At 39.8% G+C, this 16,067-nt stretch overlaps 1 protein-coding gene across 2 annotated transcripts in view; it reads right to left on the reverse strand.

The window, feature by feature from the left end:
* Nucleotides 1-57: 57 nt before the first annotated feature.
* filip1l (filamin A interacting protein 1-like) overlaps nt 58-16,067 on the reverse strand; it is a 107,601-nt gene continuing 91,591 nt past the window's right edge. For both annotated transcript variants that reach the window (XM_033615693.2, XM_033615696.2), the window contains 2 exons: nt 12,396-15,228; nt 58-977 (listed from right to left, as the gene is read on the reverse strand). In XM_033615693.2, coding sequence (XP_033471584.1) covers nt 759-977; nt 12,396-15,228 — 3,052 coding nt within the window. In that variant the 3' untranslated portion in view covers nt 58-758. The remainder of the gene's footprint in view (nt 978-12,395; nt 15,229-16,067) is intronic.

The following is a 16,067-nucleotide window of genomic DNA, read 5'->3' on the forward strand; positions in this document are numbered from 1 at the left end:
TTTTAATGTTTTTATTTTGATTAATATATGCAGCATTTTTTATAATAAGGTCAAACATTTCTCTTGTTCCAGGTATAAAAAGTCTTTATTGATAACCAAAAATAACACAAATGTCACATTTTAGATATTATCACTATCAATGAGCTGCGGTACAACACATCACTTATACACTTATGTACATTATTGCCACTTATTTAAAAAATACCCACGTGTTCCATCCTTAGAAATAGATCAATGGCTGTGTTGTTATCTGTACACCTCAACAGATCAAGTACTGAAAGATCGATATAAATGCCAACAATACAAAGAAACATTCATTTTCAGTCAAGTACATACAACAAACTTAATGTTCTAGTATTACTCTTCACTTTTGTTTCCATCACAGTGACATCTTCACACACATCTCTGACACTGGAACTACTTTCTAAAATGTGTTGAAGGTTTATTTACAGCAAATACAGTGTGTATACATTGAACATATTGATACAGAGATCTGTTGTATTTTGTCTTCAGAGCACCACAGATGAGGATAGCTAACAGTTAAAAGGTTAAAAAAGAATAAAGCGCTACTTGGACAGTTTGATTGTTATTTTTCTTTTGCAGTCACCAGATAGTTTCATTTTAGATTGTTAGATATTCTGTTTGATATCTGAAGTAACTATGAGGATGATTTAAGTGTCTGTGAAATCTAACCTGACCTTCTGTCCCAAAACATCTAAACAAATCTGACGACTGGCTGATTTAAAGCATCACTGATATCACAGTCTGCGGTTCACCAGGTTTGGGTTGTTGTTGTTGTGTGCTGCAGCCATGTGTGTGGGCTGCTCTTTCCCATTGGCTACATGAGTGAGTGGTGGCTGACTCTTGCTCTGCTGTCCCAGGCCTGCTGCCGTGCCGTTTGTCCCTTTCTGGGAGCTGTAGCCTTTCGGCTTGGGGATTCTTGTGGGTCCTGGTCGTCGGAATGCTTCTAGAGGTATCTGCGGGGAAACACAGACAGAAAACAATGAAGTAAAGTCAGACAAAGAGTGGTGATATTGTACTGTGCAGCAAAGATGAGGAAGAGGTGGTAAGAAAATGGGAGACAGGAGAGAGTTATATGCACACAAGATACAAACCGTGATTTTGACCTGCCCCACAGGCTGAATTGTTTCCAGTCGCTCAGTTGAGATCAGATGCAATACTTAAAGTGACCACTAGATGATATCAAATCATACTCTATGAATGGTGAATGACCACAGGGCCAAACTTTTACTGCATGACTGCTGCACTTTGTCTTTTAGAAGAAAGACAGCTTCTTTTTTTTCCTTTTTCTAGGTCTTAAACAGGGAGTCCATATCAGGGTGTCCTCAGAGTTACTGCAGGGAGGCCTCCAAATTATTGTTTGATAATTTAATATGTTTTAATTGCATTTTGTTTTTCAAAAATTAAATGGTCTGAAAATACATGTTAACATGAATCCAGCATATTATTAGCAAAGATAAACCAGCCTATTCATATAAAAACTCATATCATTTACAGTACACAACATTAATGATAGGCTAACTGTTCCACATGAATCCCTGTGCAGTCATGTGAGCTAGCTAATGCTAAATCAGTTAGCAGCACCATTCCATGACAGGGAGGTGACCTAGTTTGCTAAGAGTTAGGTACTATTGAAACATATTGTTCAGTTTGCTGTAGTATTATCCCAAGCGTAGGGATTTTCTTGTAAGCCACAATGGATCATTTCATAACTTTTTGAGCAGAAGACTCTGACGCCATCCACTTCAGAAACTAACTAACTTTTCATTCTTACAGAGCATTACACGGTCAGGCACCCTCTTATGTAGCTGAACCACTTATTCAACATTGTGCAAATGCACATTTTCTAAATATTGAGGGAGTGTGTGTATTTTAAATAAGGAGAAATGTGTGAGGCAACTGTTTTGATAAGCTTTTAAATTATAGAGGGCATTTTCCTCTTTTTTTTGTGATACGTCATAGACAAAATAATTTCTCAATTAATCGCAAACATAGGCAGATGATGACTTGATAATGAAAACAATTGTTAGTTGCAGCCATAGAAATGTTTTTGTGTTCATTATTTACCTCCTGTACTGCATTAAAAAAAAACTAGGGATTTCTGTCTGAAATGTGAAAACATTTTTTCATTGCTGCCCTTAATATAGTCCCAGCTTATCCCATTATTATTAATAACAGTGTGTTTGTCGCTTAGAAACCAGTGTTTGGCGTTCGCAGCACAATCTGCAAACAAGAAAAGGAAATATCTTGGGAAACATCGCATTTCTCAGATTCTAAAACAACTCACTGCTCTGCTTACTGTGTAATCACACTTCAATCATGGTGTTTACATGTGCAGCAGCGTGCCAGCATACTGAGGCTGTATCACTTGTAGATCGGCCCTTATACAGTGGAAACCATATCCTGTTTACCGTGATAAGATGTTTCCACAATTATGAGTAACCTCAGCAACAGGCGGCATACTGAGCCATAGACGCTCTGCGTTCTTTTACAGTATGTTTTGTGTACTTCTTGCAAATCCTCCAGCAGGATAGAGTGAATTATATAAACAGGGCTTATATGAGCTAATATGAGCAATTATCCAAACTACTGTGTGCGTAACCACACTCATCTAATGCAGTAGTAATGTTTCCAGGATTTTTCTCTCCCTTGGACATTACATGCATAAATATGCAAGTATCTGTATAATACATTATATTATCAAGCAGAGCTTCCTGCACTTTGTCCTAATGCAATTTGAAGATACATCATGTAAAAACGACCTAAAACACTGGGGAAAAATAGGATTTTAGCCAATCCCCACTCTATAACACTTAGGTTCACCATAAAATGTAGTGATAAGAACCCTTGAGATACCTTTTTTAAAATTTAGAAATAAAACATAAAATGTTCTCATTGGAAATTCATAATATGTAAGTTAAAATGCACATATTAGTCGTGTCCCCAAGTTTTCACTCAGTCCTGTTATCCTAACGCTCTTTTGATAATAAAGGTACCTGACCCCAGTGCTAGGCTAAAAAATCAGTCCTATTACTTTCAGTCAGTTACTTATACTGTATGGACCATTTTCCATAGAGAAACCTGTTAAAACATAAATAAAATGGCCTGAGATTGACCTTGACACATTTCAAATATTTAAACATATGTAGTAATAGACACAGTGCTGAAAAAGAAAAAAAAAATCAAGTGCAAGTTTGGAAAGTTACAGCATACAAAGGGCACCATTTGGTGAAAAGTCCCCTGTATTTGTGTCATAATATTACTAAATTTGCTCTATAAGTAATAATTAAAAAAAAAAACAGCAACTCCTTATATCATATATTTAAGAATTTCAAGAACCTTTAAAATCACCCGAACAAATGAGCAGTCGGGTGTCTCTTTCTCTCTTTCCATGCCAATAGTTTTTCTTCTCCAGAGACTAAATTACTCTAAATTACTTCTTGGCAACACTCAGCAGGCAGTTTTTTTCTTATCGAGGGATCTAATTGGCACATAATGTAATTTTAAATCACATTATCACAGCTTGGGTCTTCCTTTTCCTCAGCACCTACTTTAGCAAAATGTACTGACAAAGATGTTCTTCTACACCACCTCAAATAATCCATTTAAACTGATATTTTTGCAGCATTTTAGATTATTATAACCATCATTTAAAGCCTGAAGGCTATTGAGAGGCAGTTCCTTTTTACAAGGACACAATGACTGTATGGAGCCAGAAGAGTGACAGTAAGTTTTGGCATCAAATATAAAATTTGGCATTAAAAAAAGGATACATCGGCACTGAAAAATAAAAGACAGGTATATGAAATCATTTTTACTTGATTTCAATATTTTTGTTGCAGTCTGGTGGGTTTTTCAATGACAATCTTGTATTGAGACCTCTGTGGATAAATGGGCTCTTGGTAAAACCCTCCTAAACAATGAACACTGAAGTAGAGCTTAGATCGGGCCCAAAAAATTCAGCCCGACCTGGCCTGAGCCTGTGCACGTTATGTCCGGGACCAGCTCGGCCCGTCCAATTAACTGTAATTATGGGCCTGAGCCTGATTTAAACCTGACATTTTTCAATAAGTTGGCTGTTATAATTAACGCTAAGGACACACCAAGCACGTTAGTACCGCGGAAGTCCTGCAAGTGTACTCGCAGGTGCTTGACTGTCCACACAGGCAGCGCATTTCTCCTGCACTTTCCGTGCCGGTTAAACATCGACTCCACTCGTCTGTTCCCGTCAGTACTCGTTTTTTCACTTCAACAGGTCATGTTAAACATGGGTAAGTCCATATTTTCATCGTTTTTTATAACGTAATAAGTTAATGACAATTTGTCATTGCATGTCCATGTATTGAGCGTGTTGGGTAAACACTGAATGAATAGGGCATATTTTTTGGAGGCACAGAAAGCCGCTGTCCCTCCCACTTATCTCCTCCCCCCCCCCCCCCCCCCCCTTCTGTATGTGTGAACTGCAACCCCCACCCTGTAGCCATTTCTCTCTCTCTCTCATATCTGTCTGTCTGTCTCTCTCTCTCTCTCTCTCTGATATCTGAGGGGTGGGGGGTCCCAGCCCGACCCAGCTTGGGCCCGCAGGCCGGGCTCGGGCTCGGGCTCGGGCAGAGAATCTAAGCTCTACACTAAAGGCATCCTGATCGGGAGAAGTTACATCTGGTTGCAATGTGCAAACCTCATCACTAGATGCCACCAAATCCCCCTAACTCGTACATACTTTTCCTTTAAAGTGGATCTTCATCCCTTTTCAAAATTGAAACACCTTTCCCCTATGGTCTAAGACAGAACAAAATTATTAGTAAAAATGAAAATCTCTCAGCCAAATCCCAAAACTAGAATTCAATGATGTCATATGGCAGAGGTAGGCAACTTGTGGCTCAGGAGCCACATGGGGCTCTTTAGCCCCTCTCCAGTGGCTCCTTGTGCATTTGACAAAAATTATATGAAAATGAATATGAATGAATGTTATTTTTTCAGCATTTTAATTTATCATTGTTGTAGTCCTAAAGTGATTCTTACATTTTCCAGTTGTATAAATGTGTAGCCAACAACTCAATTTGCTGAATCTCAATAGCGATGGCTAAGCTTGAGTCTCCTTAGTGAGGCTAGCTATTTATTCCACAACCAAAAAAGAAAACGTCCTGGAGGAAAATAAAGAATTTCATTATGAGTACAGATTTGTTTGCTTTACCCACTAACAAAGTATAAGTACCAAGTAATCATAAATAGCCAATGCTGTCATAGGGTATAAAGTCTGAAGCTGCTCCACAGACAGTTGACTGGGAAAGATGTTATACGTAGGTGACACTGAGAGCACCCAGGGGAATGTTCTGAGTATATGGGTACATTTTCTGTTTCAGAACTTAGAATACTACAACAGAATAAATCTCATTTGGGTTTAAAAAGAAAACAAACACTCTGTGAGCCCATAAAATCAGGCTCCCATTCACTGTCTATGGAGCAGCTCTAGAATTCATACCCTCTGACATCACAAGTTTGAAACTTCCTCCTCTGGTTTCTGGCTTTGAGAGAGTAGCTCATGTTCACAGATACTGATTGAACTTCCCTAGTCCACGGAAATAACATATTGTAATTCTTAATTTAGGTGGTGTTCCCCTTTAAGAGCCATTTCCCCAGTCTCAGTTCCCTTTTGAAACAAAAACGCTTTTTGCAACAGACAAAGAGCTACCTCTCTGACACTCCTGCAGCTGAGTGAAATTGAAACTTTTTCAGTGTTTCCGTGAGTTTCATCACACCACTCACTTTATTCCCAAGCAACACAGCAAACGTCTCACTTGAGAAAAGCACTTGGACGTGTTCATGTGCGGCTTGAGGTTTTGAGAATTAACAAAAACCTGCAGTGAACTCTATCCTTAAATATTCATACGGGGTGTACATTTCAGAATAAGTGGGGCCTGCGCTCCAGCAAAGCTAATGGGCCAGAAAATCTGTATGGGCTCCACGTCATGGGAGTGTTGTTGATTTTACATGGAAAGAGGCCTTAATGTGCGGCTTTGTTCTCTCGTATATCAGTGGTGCAGCAGGAGTTCAACTAAGTACTTCCTTTGCCCCGCACTCTGCAATCCCAGCCCGGCTGTTTCCATGGCAACCAAACATGAGGTTTGTTTTGGTGCTTGTGTTGCACTGGGAGAGAGGCTACTTCACAGTGTCTACCCTCTCACACTCAGTGTGGAGCCTTTTGTTTAGAGAAAGGCCCCATAGCGCTGTTTATTGCCCTTCCCTTGTTTTATTGTGCCGGTCGGTCAAGGTGAGCAAATTCCTCTGCGATTAGTATCATTTAGGGCTGAAGGAGGAAATCTGCTCTAGCCTGCAGTGTGATGCACTTGTCTTTTTTTCTGGCGTGCAGTGTGCTAATTCTTGGCTGCACTTTATTCACATCAGTAGCTGATTGTTTAAAATTACATCACGGTGTTTGGTGTTATTGATGCTTTATTTGACCCCCAAAAATGCTGCTTTTAATCAGCAGTATCATTGTGTGATTACGACCTCGCTCTCAGCCAACAGAAGCATCACTGTACGCTTTTCAATGAGACACCCTTTGGCTCTCAGAGCGTCACTCGATACTCATTTTATCAGTCTGGCAGGGATACCGTGAGCAGATCCTTGGCTGGACCAGATGAGTTCAGTTTGTGAATCGAATAAGTCTAAAATGAGTCAGAGGGTAATTGAGGTTGCAGACAGTAATCCCAGCTGTTGGATGCTTTCTCAAGTAGTGGTCTAATGAATAGCATCTTGTTTAGCCTCTGCATCATTTCATTGCGCCCAGACTGCTTTGGATCCGGTTTCTCCAGCTGCGCTCCTTCACACTCATTCAATTTAATGCTTGATTTAATCATCTCCTCCGTGTCACACTGGTTTGTGTGTGTGTGTGTTTGGGTTGGATTACTGCAACAGTTGTCTTGCTCCGTCTAAATGACACTGAGCATTTGGTGCACGCTTTATTGTATTTTGGAGAAGCTGTCACTACAGAGATACTCATTTGCTTGTTGTACAACAAAAAGTGATGTTGCATCACATTCAAGCTTCAACACTTTAACTCTTTCGGATCCATCTAGGATATCTATGGTCACTGTCATCAGACTCTGCCCAAGTGCACAAACTTGGGCGGTGTTCCACATCATCAAAAGTAGACTGCATTAGAGCCACACCCACTTTTTCAGGCAAGATAGAAGCATGAGGCACATTTTAATCTATTAATCATATTGTTAAAGGGATATTTCAGATTTTTTGTAAAGGGGTGTTATGGGGCATTTATCCATAGTCAGTGCATTACATAAAGTAGATATTTGTGGGCACACCCACAGTTTGGAGAAGCAGCAGGTGTGCCGACACGGAAGCTATGCAATGTACTGCTGTGGACAGGGTCAGCAGCAAAACATATTTTAGCTACCTAAAGAAAAGGCCCACCTAAAAAATCTACAACAGTTCAAGTGTACGCTACATTGAGAATATTGTAACCACCTTACTTTACTGTCAGATAGCCCGTTCCGATGGTGTAGCTCTCTTCAAAGCCAGACTCCACTGACAAAAGCAGTGATTTTGGTTTGCTGAACACAGGAGCTGCTGGTGTACAGCTGCCTCGAACAGTTTGTTTGTTTGTGTTATTGAGTGATTTTGATGAATCCTAACTAACTCTTTTAAATGTTTAAGTCACATAATAACACAAAGTAAGTAAGATAGAGGCAGCATTAGACCAGCAGCTCTTGTGTTCAGCAATGTTAAATAACTGTTTTTCTTAATGGAGTCTGGCTTTTAAAAGCGCAATATAACACTCCATTTCCTTGCTGGACATTGCTGTATGACAGCAAGGTAAAGCAGTGAAAATACCCTAAATATCACATACAATTCAACAGATATTCATATATTTATTTATTTTTATTTTCTTGTGGCTAAAATATATTTTGCTGATGACCCCTCCACAATAGTGCATGTATGTAATACACTGACTATGATAAGTACCTCATACACTTAAGAAGATCCAAACTTTCCATTTAAAGCACATACTTTGTGTTTTATCAGTTTTTAAAGTAAACATGAGATGTTGTATGACTTATGCACATCAAAATATGAAAGGCTGATAGCATTTACTCAGGATTTTTGTTTTCTTTTTTAATCTGTCCATTGGACTGGACAGGGGATCTGGGTGTCATCAGGACATGAGTAGGGAAATACCGTTCTGATTTATTCTTCTTTAGACTGTTGTGATTTCATTTTCTAATGATACAGTCAGTTTAATATGCATCTTACTGGTTATTTGCACAGAATATTAATCTCAGGAGGTTTCAAACAAACTGTTTTTTGGAGATTTTTCAGAAATGTAGGCTATTTTGAGTCATGACAAATACAAATTATATATACATTCATGACAAATAAATTAACTCATGTTTTTTGTTGCCGTTGCCCACTTTTACTATTAGGTGGTTTCTCGCTTTCTCAGATTGATAGAAAAAATAACACATAATAAAGCATTTTAAACATTGTTATATTTTTTTGTGCATGATTTTTGAATGCATTTAGAGTAAAAATCAGTAGGAGCACCATTGCAATTTTTTGAGCATATGTGTGGTCTTAAAAATGGTAAAATGTGAAGGAATTTCCAAACAATTTGTTTTCTGACATTATATTTTAAAATCTCAAAATAATGTGTAACATGTATTTTTTTTAAAATGTATTTACCAAATACCTCTTGCATTAATATCACACAGATCAGGAGAGAGGAACCAACATCACATGTATACATTTACATCATCTAATCACATTTTTCAAATTGATACCTTTATGACAATATAATATGTTAATTGTGTTCCACTCTTTATATTTATTTTTTTAAGTAGATCATCTAACTTTTATCTTGACCAAAAAAAGTCATGTTTTATGTTATTATAAACATTTAGGGAAAAAAATTGTCCCTAACCCTGATTAATTGACATTGGTTTGTGTTTTTTCCCTCTCTCTCTTTCTTCAATTTTGGTTAAATTTCATTTCCAATAATATAAAAAAAAGCCTTAAAAAGTCAGAAATCTAAGTTGTCTTCAGCGGCAGGAACTCTGAAAATGACACAAGAGTTTAGGAAACAAGGAAGGAGGATGGACGCTGGAACACAAGTGACATTGTTTGACTTCATATCTTTGGACAGTCGTCCTCAAATGTGGATGCTTCGTCTTCGACACAGTGAACAGAGTCAGGAGAAAATCTGATGCAGAGTTTGAGTCAGCATTGTTAGCTTCTGCTCTCTATCAGGTAGACGTTGAACTCAATTAGCATTCTGGATGAGTATGAAGCAAAGAACAGCAGCCAGTGTCTGATGCGCTCACACATAATCCCCCGATATATTCAGTGCGTATCAGATTGCCCTGCATGCATTCTTTGAAAACCAGCTAATCCATCTGAAATACTCAGATAAAGCACAATGAATTCTTGTTTGAAATGTTAGGTTACTTGTGTATCCGTCCTTGTTAAAAAAAAAAAAAAAAAAAAAAAAGACATGCATGTGAAGCACCACTTCAGTACAGATTCAGACCTCTCAGTGGCTTCAGGCTGTCATAGTTAATAGGCACATTATATATTCATATACTTAACTTGCATTATGACTCAGATTCTCACTTTGATTCCAAAAACGAAGAAAAACTCTGTGGCTATTCAATTTTGGAATTATTCTGTCTTTAAGATTTTTCTTACATCTCCTTTGTGTTGAAACATGACATTAATGAATGTGCTGCAACAGATAAAATCATCCCACATCCTCCCCACTGTATCCTCTCCCACATCCCTTCCATTCCTCTCTTTCAGTCTCCATCTCCTCATCATCATCATCATCATCATCCTCTGACCTTTGGTACAGATTTAATTTAAACGAATCGCACGTACGTGGTATCGTTTCCACTGTGGGCACATAAAACCACATGTAGAAGAATGCATTTACATGGAGGAACATTCGTAAGTTGTCCTGATGATTCATTTCAAAGGACATGATTCATGGCAGAAAGCAAAATAAAACAGAAGTTTTGAGTTACTACCCAACGAACAGCAAGCTAAGTGAGACTTTCTGCTAAAAGACCACTGAGGTTAAGCTATCAGCAAATGCACGAGTGTTTTTAAGACCCAGACATTGTATCAGGTTTTCAGAAGGGGCTTTCTGATGTTTAAAGTGTTTCTTGGAGTGAAATATTAGGTAGCAGCACTCACAAGAATGGGCAAGCAAGGACAGTTTTTCTCTTTTTGGCACTAAAAGATTTGATTTTAAGGATTTTTTTTGTCATGCTATATTGATGCCAGATGGATCATTTTTAGAGCCCAGCACCCTGTAGGGGTTGAGTGTCTTGCTCAAGGACACCTCAACATGGTGGCTGATGGCCAAGGAAAACTGAAATTATAGCCTTAATAACCACTGCCTTGATCTGCTGCTCATTTAGTTTGTCATCAACCCAATCACCAGAAAATATGTTGGCATAGAACATTTATGCAACCCACAGATGCATTAGATTTGCATGTTACTAGGTAGGGGATACTTTGAAACTTCATGTTTCAGCAATGCTGTGGTTAACGTGTGGTTACGTTTAGACACAGAGACCACTTGGTAATGGTTAGGCAAATAACATGTTTTTGTTTAAAATACCCCGTTTAGGTGGCACAATATTGGCCAGAAAAGCAGTGCAGTGCGATTCAGTTCAGTTCGGCAGAGCAGTGAGTGACAACAACCCCGCCTACATTTAAGAGGACTGTTTGCAGTGGAAGAGCTAGAGTCTAGGTACCATGTCTGAAGGGTTACTTTTGGTTCCAAAGGTACCATACCGAAAGTGTTTGGTGGAAACAGGGCTTAAAAAACAATCACTTTTTGGGCCACAATCCCGTCCAGAGAAGCAGCGCCATCTCAGTAAAACGCAACTGCTTTTTGAGCCACTATTCAGGGAGGAAAAGTAGCAGTTTCTCAGTTTTTGTGCATAAAAAGTTGCTAGAAAAACAGTGACAGGTCACAACAAAACACCCATGTTTGGTGCCAAAAAAGCTGCTTGAAACACAGCAATGACTTGCAAAATCACACCTGGGTTGTTTTTTTTGTTGGTCTTTAACAGTTGACAAACATTGATATGATTTGAGTGACATGTGGTGTGCAGAAATGTATAATGCCAACATTTTCTTCTAGCGACTAGGCTGTCGTCATCAAGGACAAGAAAGAGATCAATTTGTCTTAATTTGTGTTTTTAGAAAACTTAACACGTGAGTGTTGAATCTTGTGATCTCATCTGAATTATAACCATGTTTTAGTAACCTACTTTCATGTTTTAGTAATATATGAAAGTCTAGTGGAAAAGAGCAGCTGTAATTCTACCAAATCATGCACTTTTTTTAGATTCACCTCTTCCAGCAGCTTCATGGAGCAGCACTCTGAGGTTTAAAGGTTTCAAGCAGAGTTTCCATGAAGAAAACACCAAGTTCACATCACGCTGGTTTTCATTCAGTCTTTGGGTTTCTGTGTCCTGGATGTAAGAAGAAACTATGACTTCAGCCTATGATTTTAACTCGAGCAAGCAAACGTGAGAATCCCAGAAGGTTTTTTGTCTTGTAATTTGGTCGAGTATAAGCACAAAGGTTTTTCAGACAACTCTTCCACTTGGGTATTATTTAATTACTTGACAGTCTTTAAGTTGAAATCTGAGTTGTGATCTTTTGACCACAAACTGTCTAACATAAACACATCTGATTGAAATCTAAAGTGTTAAAAAGTTACTGTGCATGCATGAAAAAATCAAATCAAACAACTGATTACAATCTAATCGCATTTTGCTCAGATTATTTTTTTAATTTTACACATTCAAAACATGCTGGATTTAGTGAATAAATGAAATTGGCAAGCATGGATGACAAACTATAAAACATAACACTTCTTTTTGCACACTTTAATTCTCAGAAAACCAAACAACTTAATCATAATGCAGTATGTGTAATATGAAGTATAAAAACTGGTATGATACATCAGTGTGAATAGTCTGACTACATGGCAAATTAGCCACTGAGTACAATACAGTAAGTGCACATATAAGTTAAAAACCTGGTGTTATGTCAAATCAAATCAAAATTTTCTAGTGCTTTCAAATGGTATTGTTTTCTCATGCAGGCAAACATTTGAACTTAATCACACAGAACCAAGCAAACCAACCAAAATAAAAAGGAAACATTCAAACCCTGGTTTAAACTCATAAATCAAGTAAAACAGACGTGTAAATGTATCAGGGTATAGAGCTGGGGTATAAGGGTCTATGGTTGAGTTGGATCTCATGGGCAGGGTTCAGTAACACAGGATGGGATGGAGGGTTTTGGGGATTATCAGGTCAGTCATAGACATTACTTACTGTAATCTGTGATGGCCTTTGGATTGGGGTGGAGGTGGGTTTAATCATGATGCTACTTGTGATTTTGCTGTTGCCTTTGATAGTAGGAGTGCTGCAATTTGCAAGCACCTGAGTCCTTTGCTCCTGGAGTCCAGGCGCGTGGCACGGACTCAGTGTTTGCGTTGGGGTGGTGATGCTCTGAATGAAGGGGCTCCCTAAGTGAATGTGGATTTTGTTGTCCTCCGTGGTAATGACGTTTGGCCCGGAGCTGTTTGACCTCTGGACCTGCCAGTTGCTTTGCCTTTCTGGGGTCACGCGGAAGACGGCGTGCCCTCCGACAACCTCCAGTGGCTCAGTGGAGTGGGAGCGTTCAGGGGTGCCTGTTGTCACTGACACTATTTGTATAGGTGACATGGCTCTGTCTGGTGTTACAGAGCCACAAGAGTCTGGAGTCATTGTTCTTGAGTATGTGGCCATAGTGAAAGGTGACAGGGCTCTGTCTGGTGAACATGGCTCATCAGAGATTGGGGAACCTTTTGATTTTGTCGTTGGGGAAATGGATTTAGCAGTAGGGGATATGGAAGCATTCTGGATGATGGTGATTCTCTGTTTGGGTGGACCTCCGCTTGTGGGTATGACGGCAGTGCTGGTGAATGACTGGGTGTTTTCTGTGGTCGGGCTGGTGATCTCTAGCGTTGCTGTGTTATGTCCATGGTCAGGAGTCACTTTAATGTGCAGAGGCTGGCCAGGGCTGTGGGTCAACACAACATCTCCAGCCTGAACATGGTTGCCGTTCTGCCGCGGCTGCACTTTGCCATTCACCTGATGGGGTGTGTCTTTGTTTTTAATGAATGGCACTCGTGCTCTTCTCATGTTGTTTAGATTATTGACACTATTGATAAGTGAGGGGCTGCATTTGGTAAGCTGAAGCTCATTGCTGTAATTTGCGTTTTCCTCAGCTTCGCTCTCGTCATACAGCTTACCGTTCACCACAGCACGCTCCAGTGGGGCCATTGTCTTACCGTTGGGAGACATGAGGTCAAGAGGCTCTGTCTGAACTTCTTTGGTGGAAACATGAAGGTCTGAGAAGCGCCTTCCATTCATGCCAGGGCGAAGACTTTTGCTGAAGCGTCTATATCTCTCAAGCTCCCTTGTGAGTGTCTCCATTTCTCTGGCCAGTTCTTTGTTTCTGACTTCCTGTTGGGTCAGCTTCCTTTGGAGAGTAGAGTGATCTGTTTTCATGCGACAAATAGACTCCTCTGTCCCCATGTATTCGTGGATCTTCTCTTTCAGAGCTGCTACCTCTCTGGTCAGATGACTCGACTTTGCCTCCTCCTCCTTCAAGCGTTTATAGAGAACATGCTCTTGACTGCACTCTTTCTTTTCAGCCAGTTGGTACTTTGAAAGTTCTTTTCTGGATATTTCCAGCTCCTCCATCAAGGCTTTGCCTTTCTCTTGCTCATTGGTGAATCTTTTCTCCAGTGATTCAAACTCCTCAGTTTTCAAGAGGTCGCCCTCTACCACCTTCATGTCCTTTAACTTGCGTCTAAGACGTTCAACCTCCTGTGTCAAATCCTTTACTTTGTTGTCTTCTTGTTGGAAGCGGTTAGCAAAGGGTGTTTTGATGTGCTCCTCTTTAGCTTTGCTTCTCATGTACTCTCTTTCTACATTCTCAAGCGATTGCAGCCTTTTCTTCATCATGTTGATCTTAGACTCCAAATCATTGCTCTTTTCCTCTTCAGCACTCAACTTGGCCTTCAAGTCATCTCTTTCCTTTGTGGCACTGCACATTTTCTCCTCCAGCTCAGCCTTTGACCTCAGTGCTTTCTTGCTCTCCTCAATCAGCTTCTCTGTGACTGATGTGACTTTGTCCTGTTCAGCCTGAAGCTTGCCAGTGCTGTTCTGGACCTTGTTCTCCATTTGCTTGAGCTTTTCTGCCATCACCTTCCTTTCATCCACCAGCATAACTGTCAGAGTCTTTAACTTGGTCAGATCTTCTTTCAGTGTCAGCTCTGTCTTTCCCAGTTGGCTTTCAGCAGCCTCCAGTTCTTTGACTCTCACTTTCAAGACTTCCAGCTCACCGGTCAGGACCTTTGACACCATCCTTTCCTTCTCCAGGTTACTTTTGAGTGAGCTGCATTCTTGTTTGCTCTTGCTGAATGCGTCCTCTAGTTTCTCCAAGTCCATAATTCTGTGGTTCAGTTTATCGACTTCAGCCTTTAAGTTCCGGCTTTGGTTGGCCTCTTTCTCCAGTTTCTTGTTGAGGTCCCTGCAGTGGTCCTCCATTCTGATCAGTTCTTCATCCTTTCCTTCCATTTCAAGAACCCTTTTACGCAACTCTTCGAGCTCAGACATGAGACTAGAGTTTCCACACTCACCACGGCTAATTTTGTCCCTTAGCTCCTGCAGTTCCTCGTCAGCTCTGCGCAGGGTCTTGTTGGTCTCCTCCAGCTCATCAAGCTGCCTGCTGAGAGTTGACAGCTTCTGGCGCAGCTGCCTGTTTTGGGCGTCCTCGCTGGTCAACTTGGCAGTCATGGCGTCTTGTTCCTGATGGTACCGACCGGCTTGGTCACGCAGCTCAGCCTCCAAGCGAACAACCTTTTGCTCCTCTTCTTGCAGACGGGCATTAGCGGAGCTCAGCTCCTCCTGGGCTTGTGAAGCACTGGCACTCAGTTCTTGGACCTTTGCTGTTTGTTGGTTCAGCTGCTCAGTGAGACGCTGCTGTTCATCCACAACCATCAACGCAAACGACTTGAGTTTTGTCAGCTCCTCCTTCAGACTGTTGATCTTTTTGTTGTTCTCTTCTTCCTTCCTTTCTTGGTAGGCCTTTTCTTGATCAATTAACAGCTTCAACCTGTAGAAGATAAAAACAAGGCAGACATTATCTTTCCAATTCAGAACTTGCACACAGAAAGTAAATGAAAATAGAAAAAATGTTGCTTTATTATATTTTTTTTTTACTTTCCCCCTGTAGTTGCATTTTCTATTAGCTGCATTCAATTTATTTGCTTGTTAAAATAATTTTAATTAACTTTCCAGTGAACTTCAGAGCAACACATATTTAAAGCCCATGTTTAAAATGTCAGTCTTTATTTGCTTATGGTATATATGAAAGGTGCTGTAGAAACTCTACACCCCCACTGTCATTGCCCATTGGGCCCACTTCTCTGAGCACTGACACATCATAAACACTGTTATTTTCCCCTGCGTTTCAGAGGAGCACTAACGTTTTTATGTCATGGAAAATTTAACACATCATAAAAAGCTTGACTTTAACTCTCTCAGGTTGGTAGTCTGAAATACCTGTGGTTACTTTTTTTTGTTCCCTTGTTGCCAACTAATTCTCCCATGGTTTGGAAACCTGAGTTACTGCTGTAAATATTAGGCCTTGAATTTAACTTCCAGTTTCCATTTGAGGGTGTGACATATGGCTGCTTAAGTCCTGTGGGAAATAATGGTAAAAGACGGAAACAGAGCCAGTAATTGATGTTGACCTCTGAAAATGATCTCACCAGATAAGATGAGCAATACTGTAAAACTTATTATATTTCTACCCAGGATGTTCGTTGATTAAGTTGTCATTGTTCAATGGTAATCGCAGTGATCCTTTTGGTGAATCTTTTATCAAACATAGATTATATTTTATTTATTTAATATATAAAAGTATAAGACTAATTTTCAATGATATATTAT

This window comes from Epinephelus lanceolatus, chromosome 24 (assembly GCF_041903045.1).
Source record: "Epinephelus lanceolatus isolate andai-2023 chromosome 24, ASM4190304v1, whole genome shotgun sequence".
Classification (NCBI taxonomy): Eukaryota; Metazoa; Chordata; class Actinopteri; order Perciformes; family Serranidae; genus Epinephelus; species Epinephelus lanceolatus.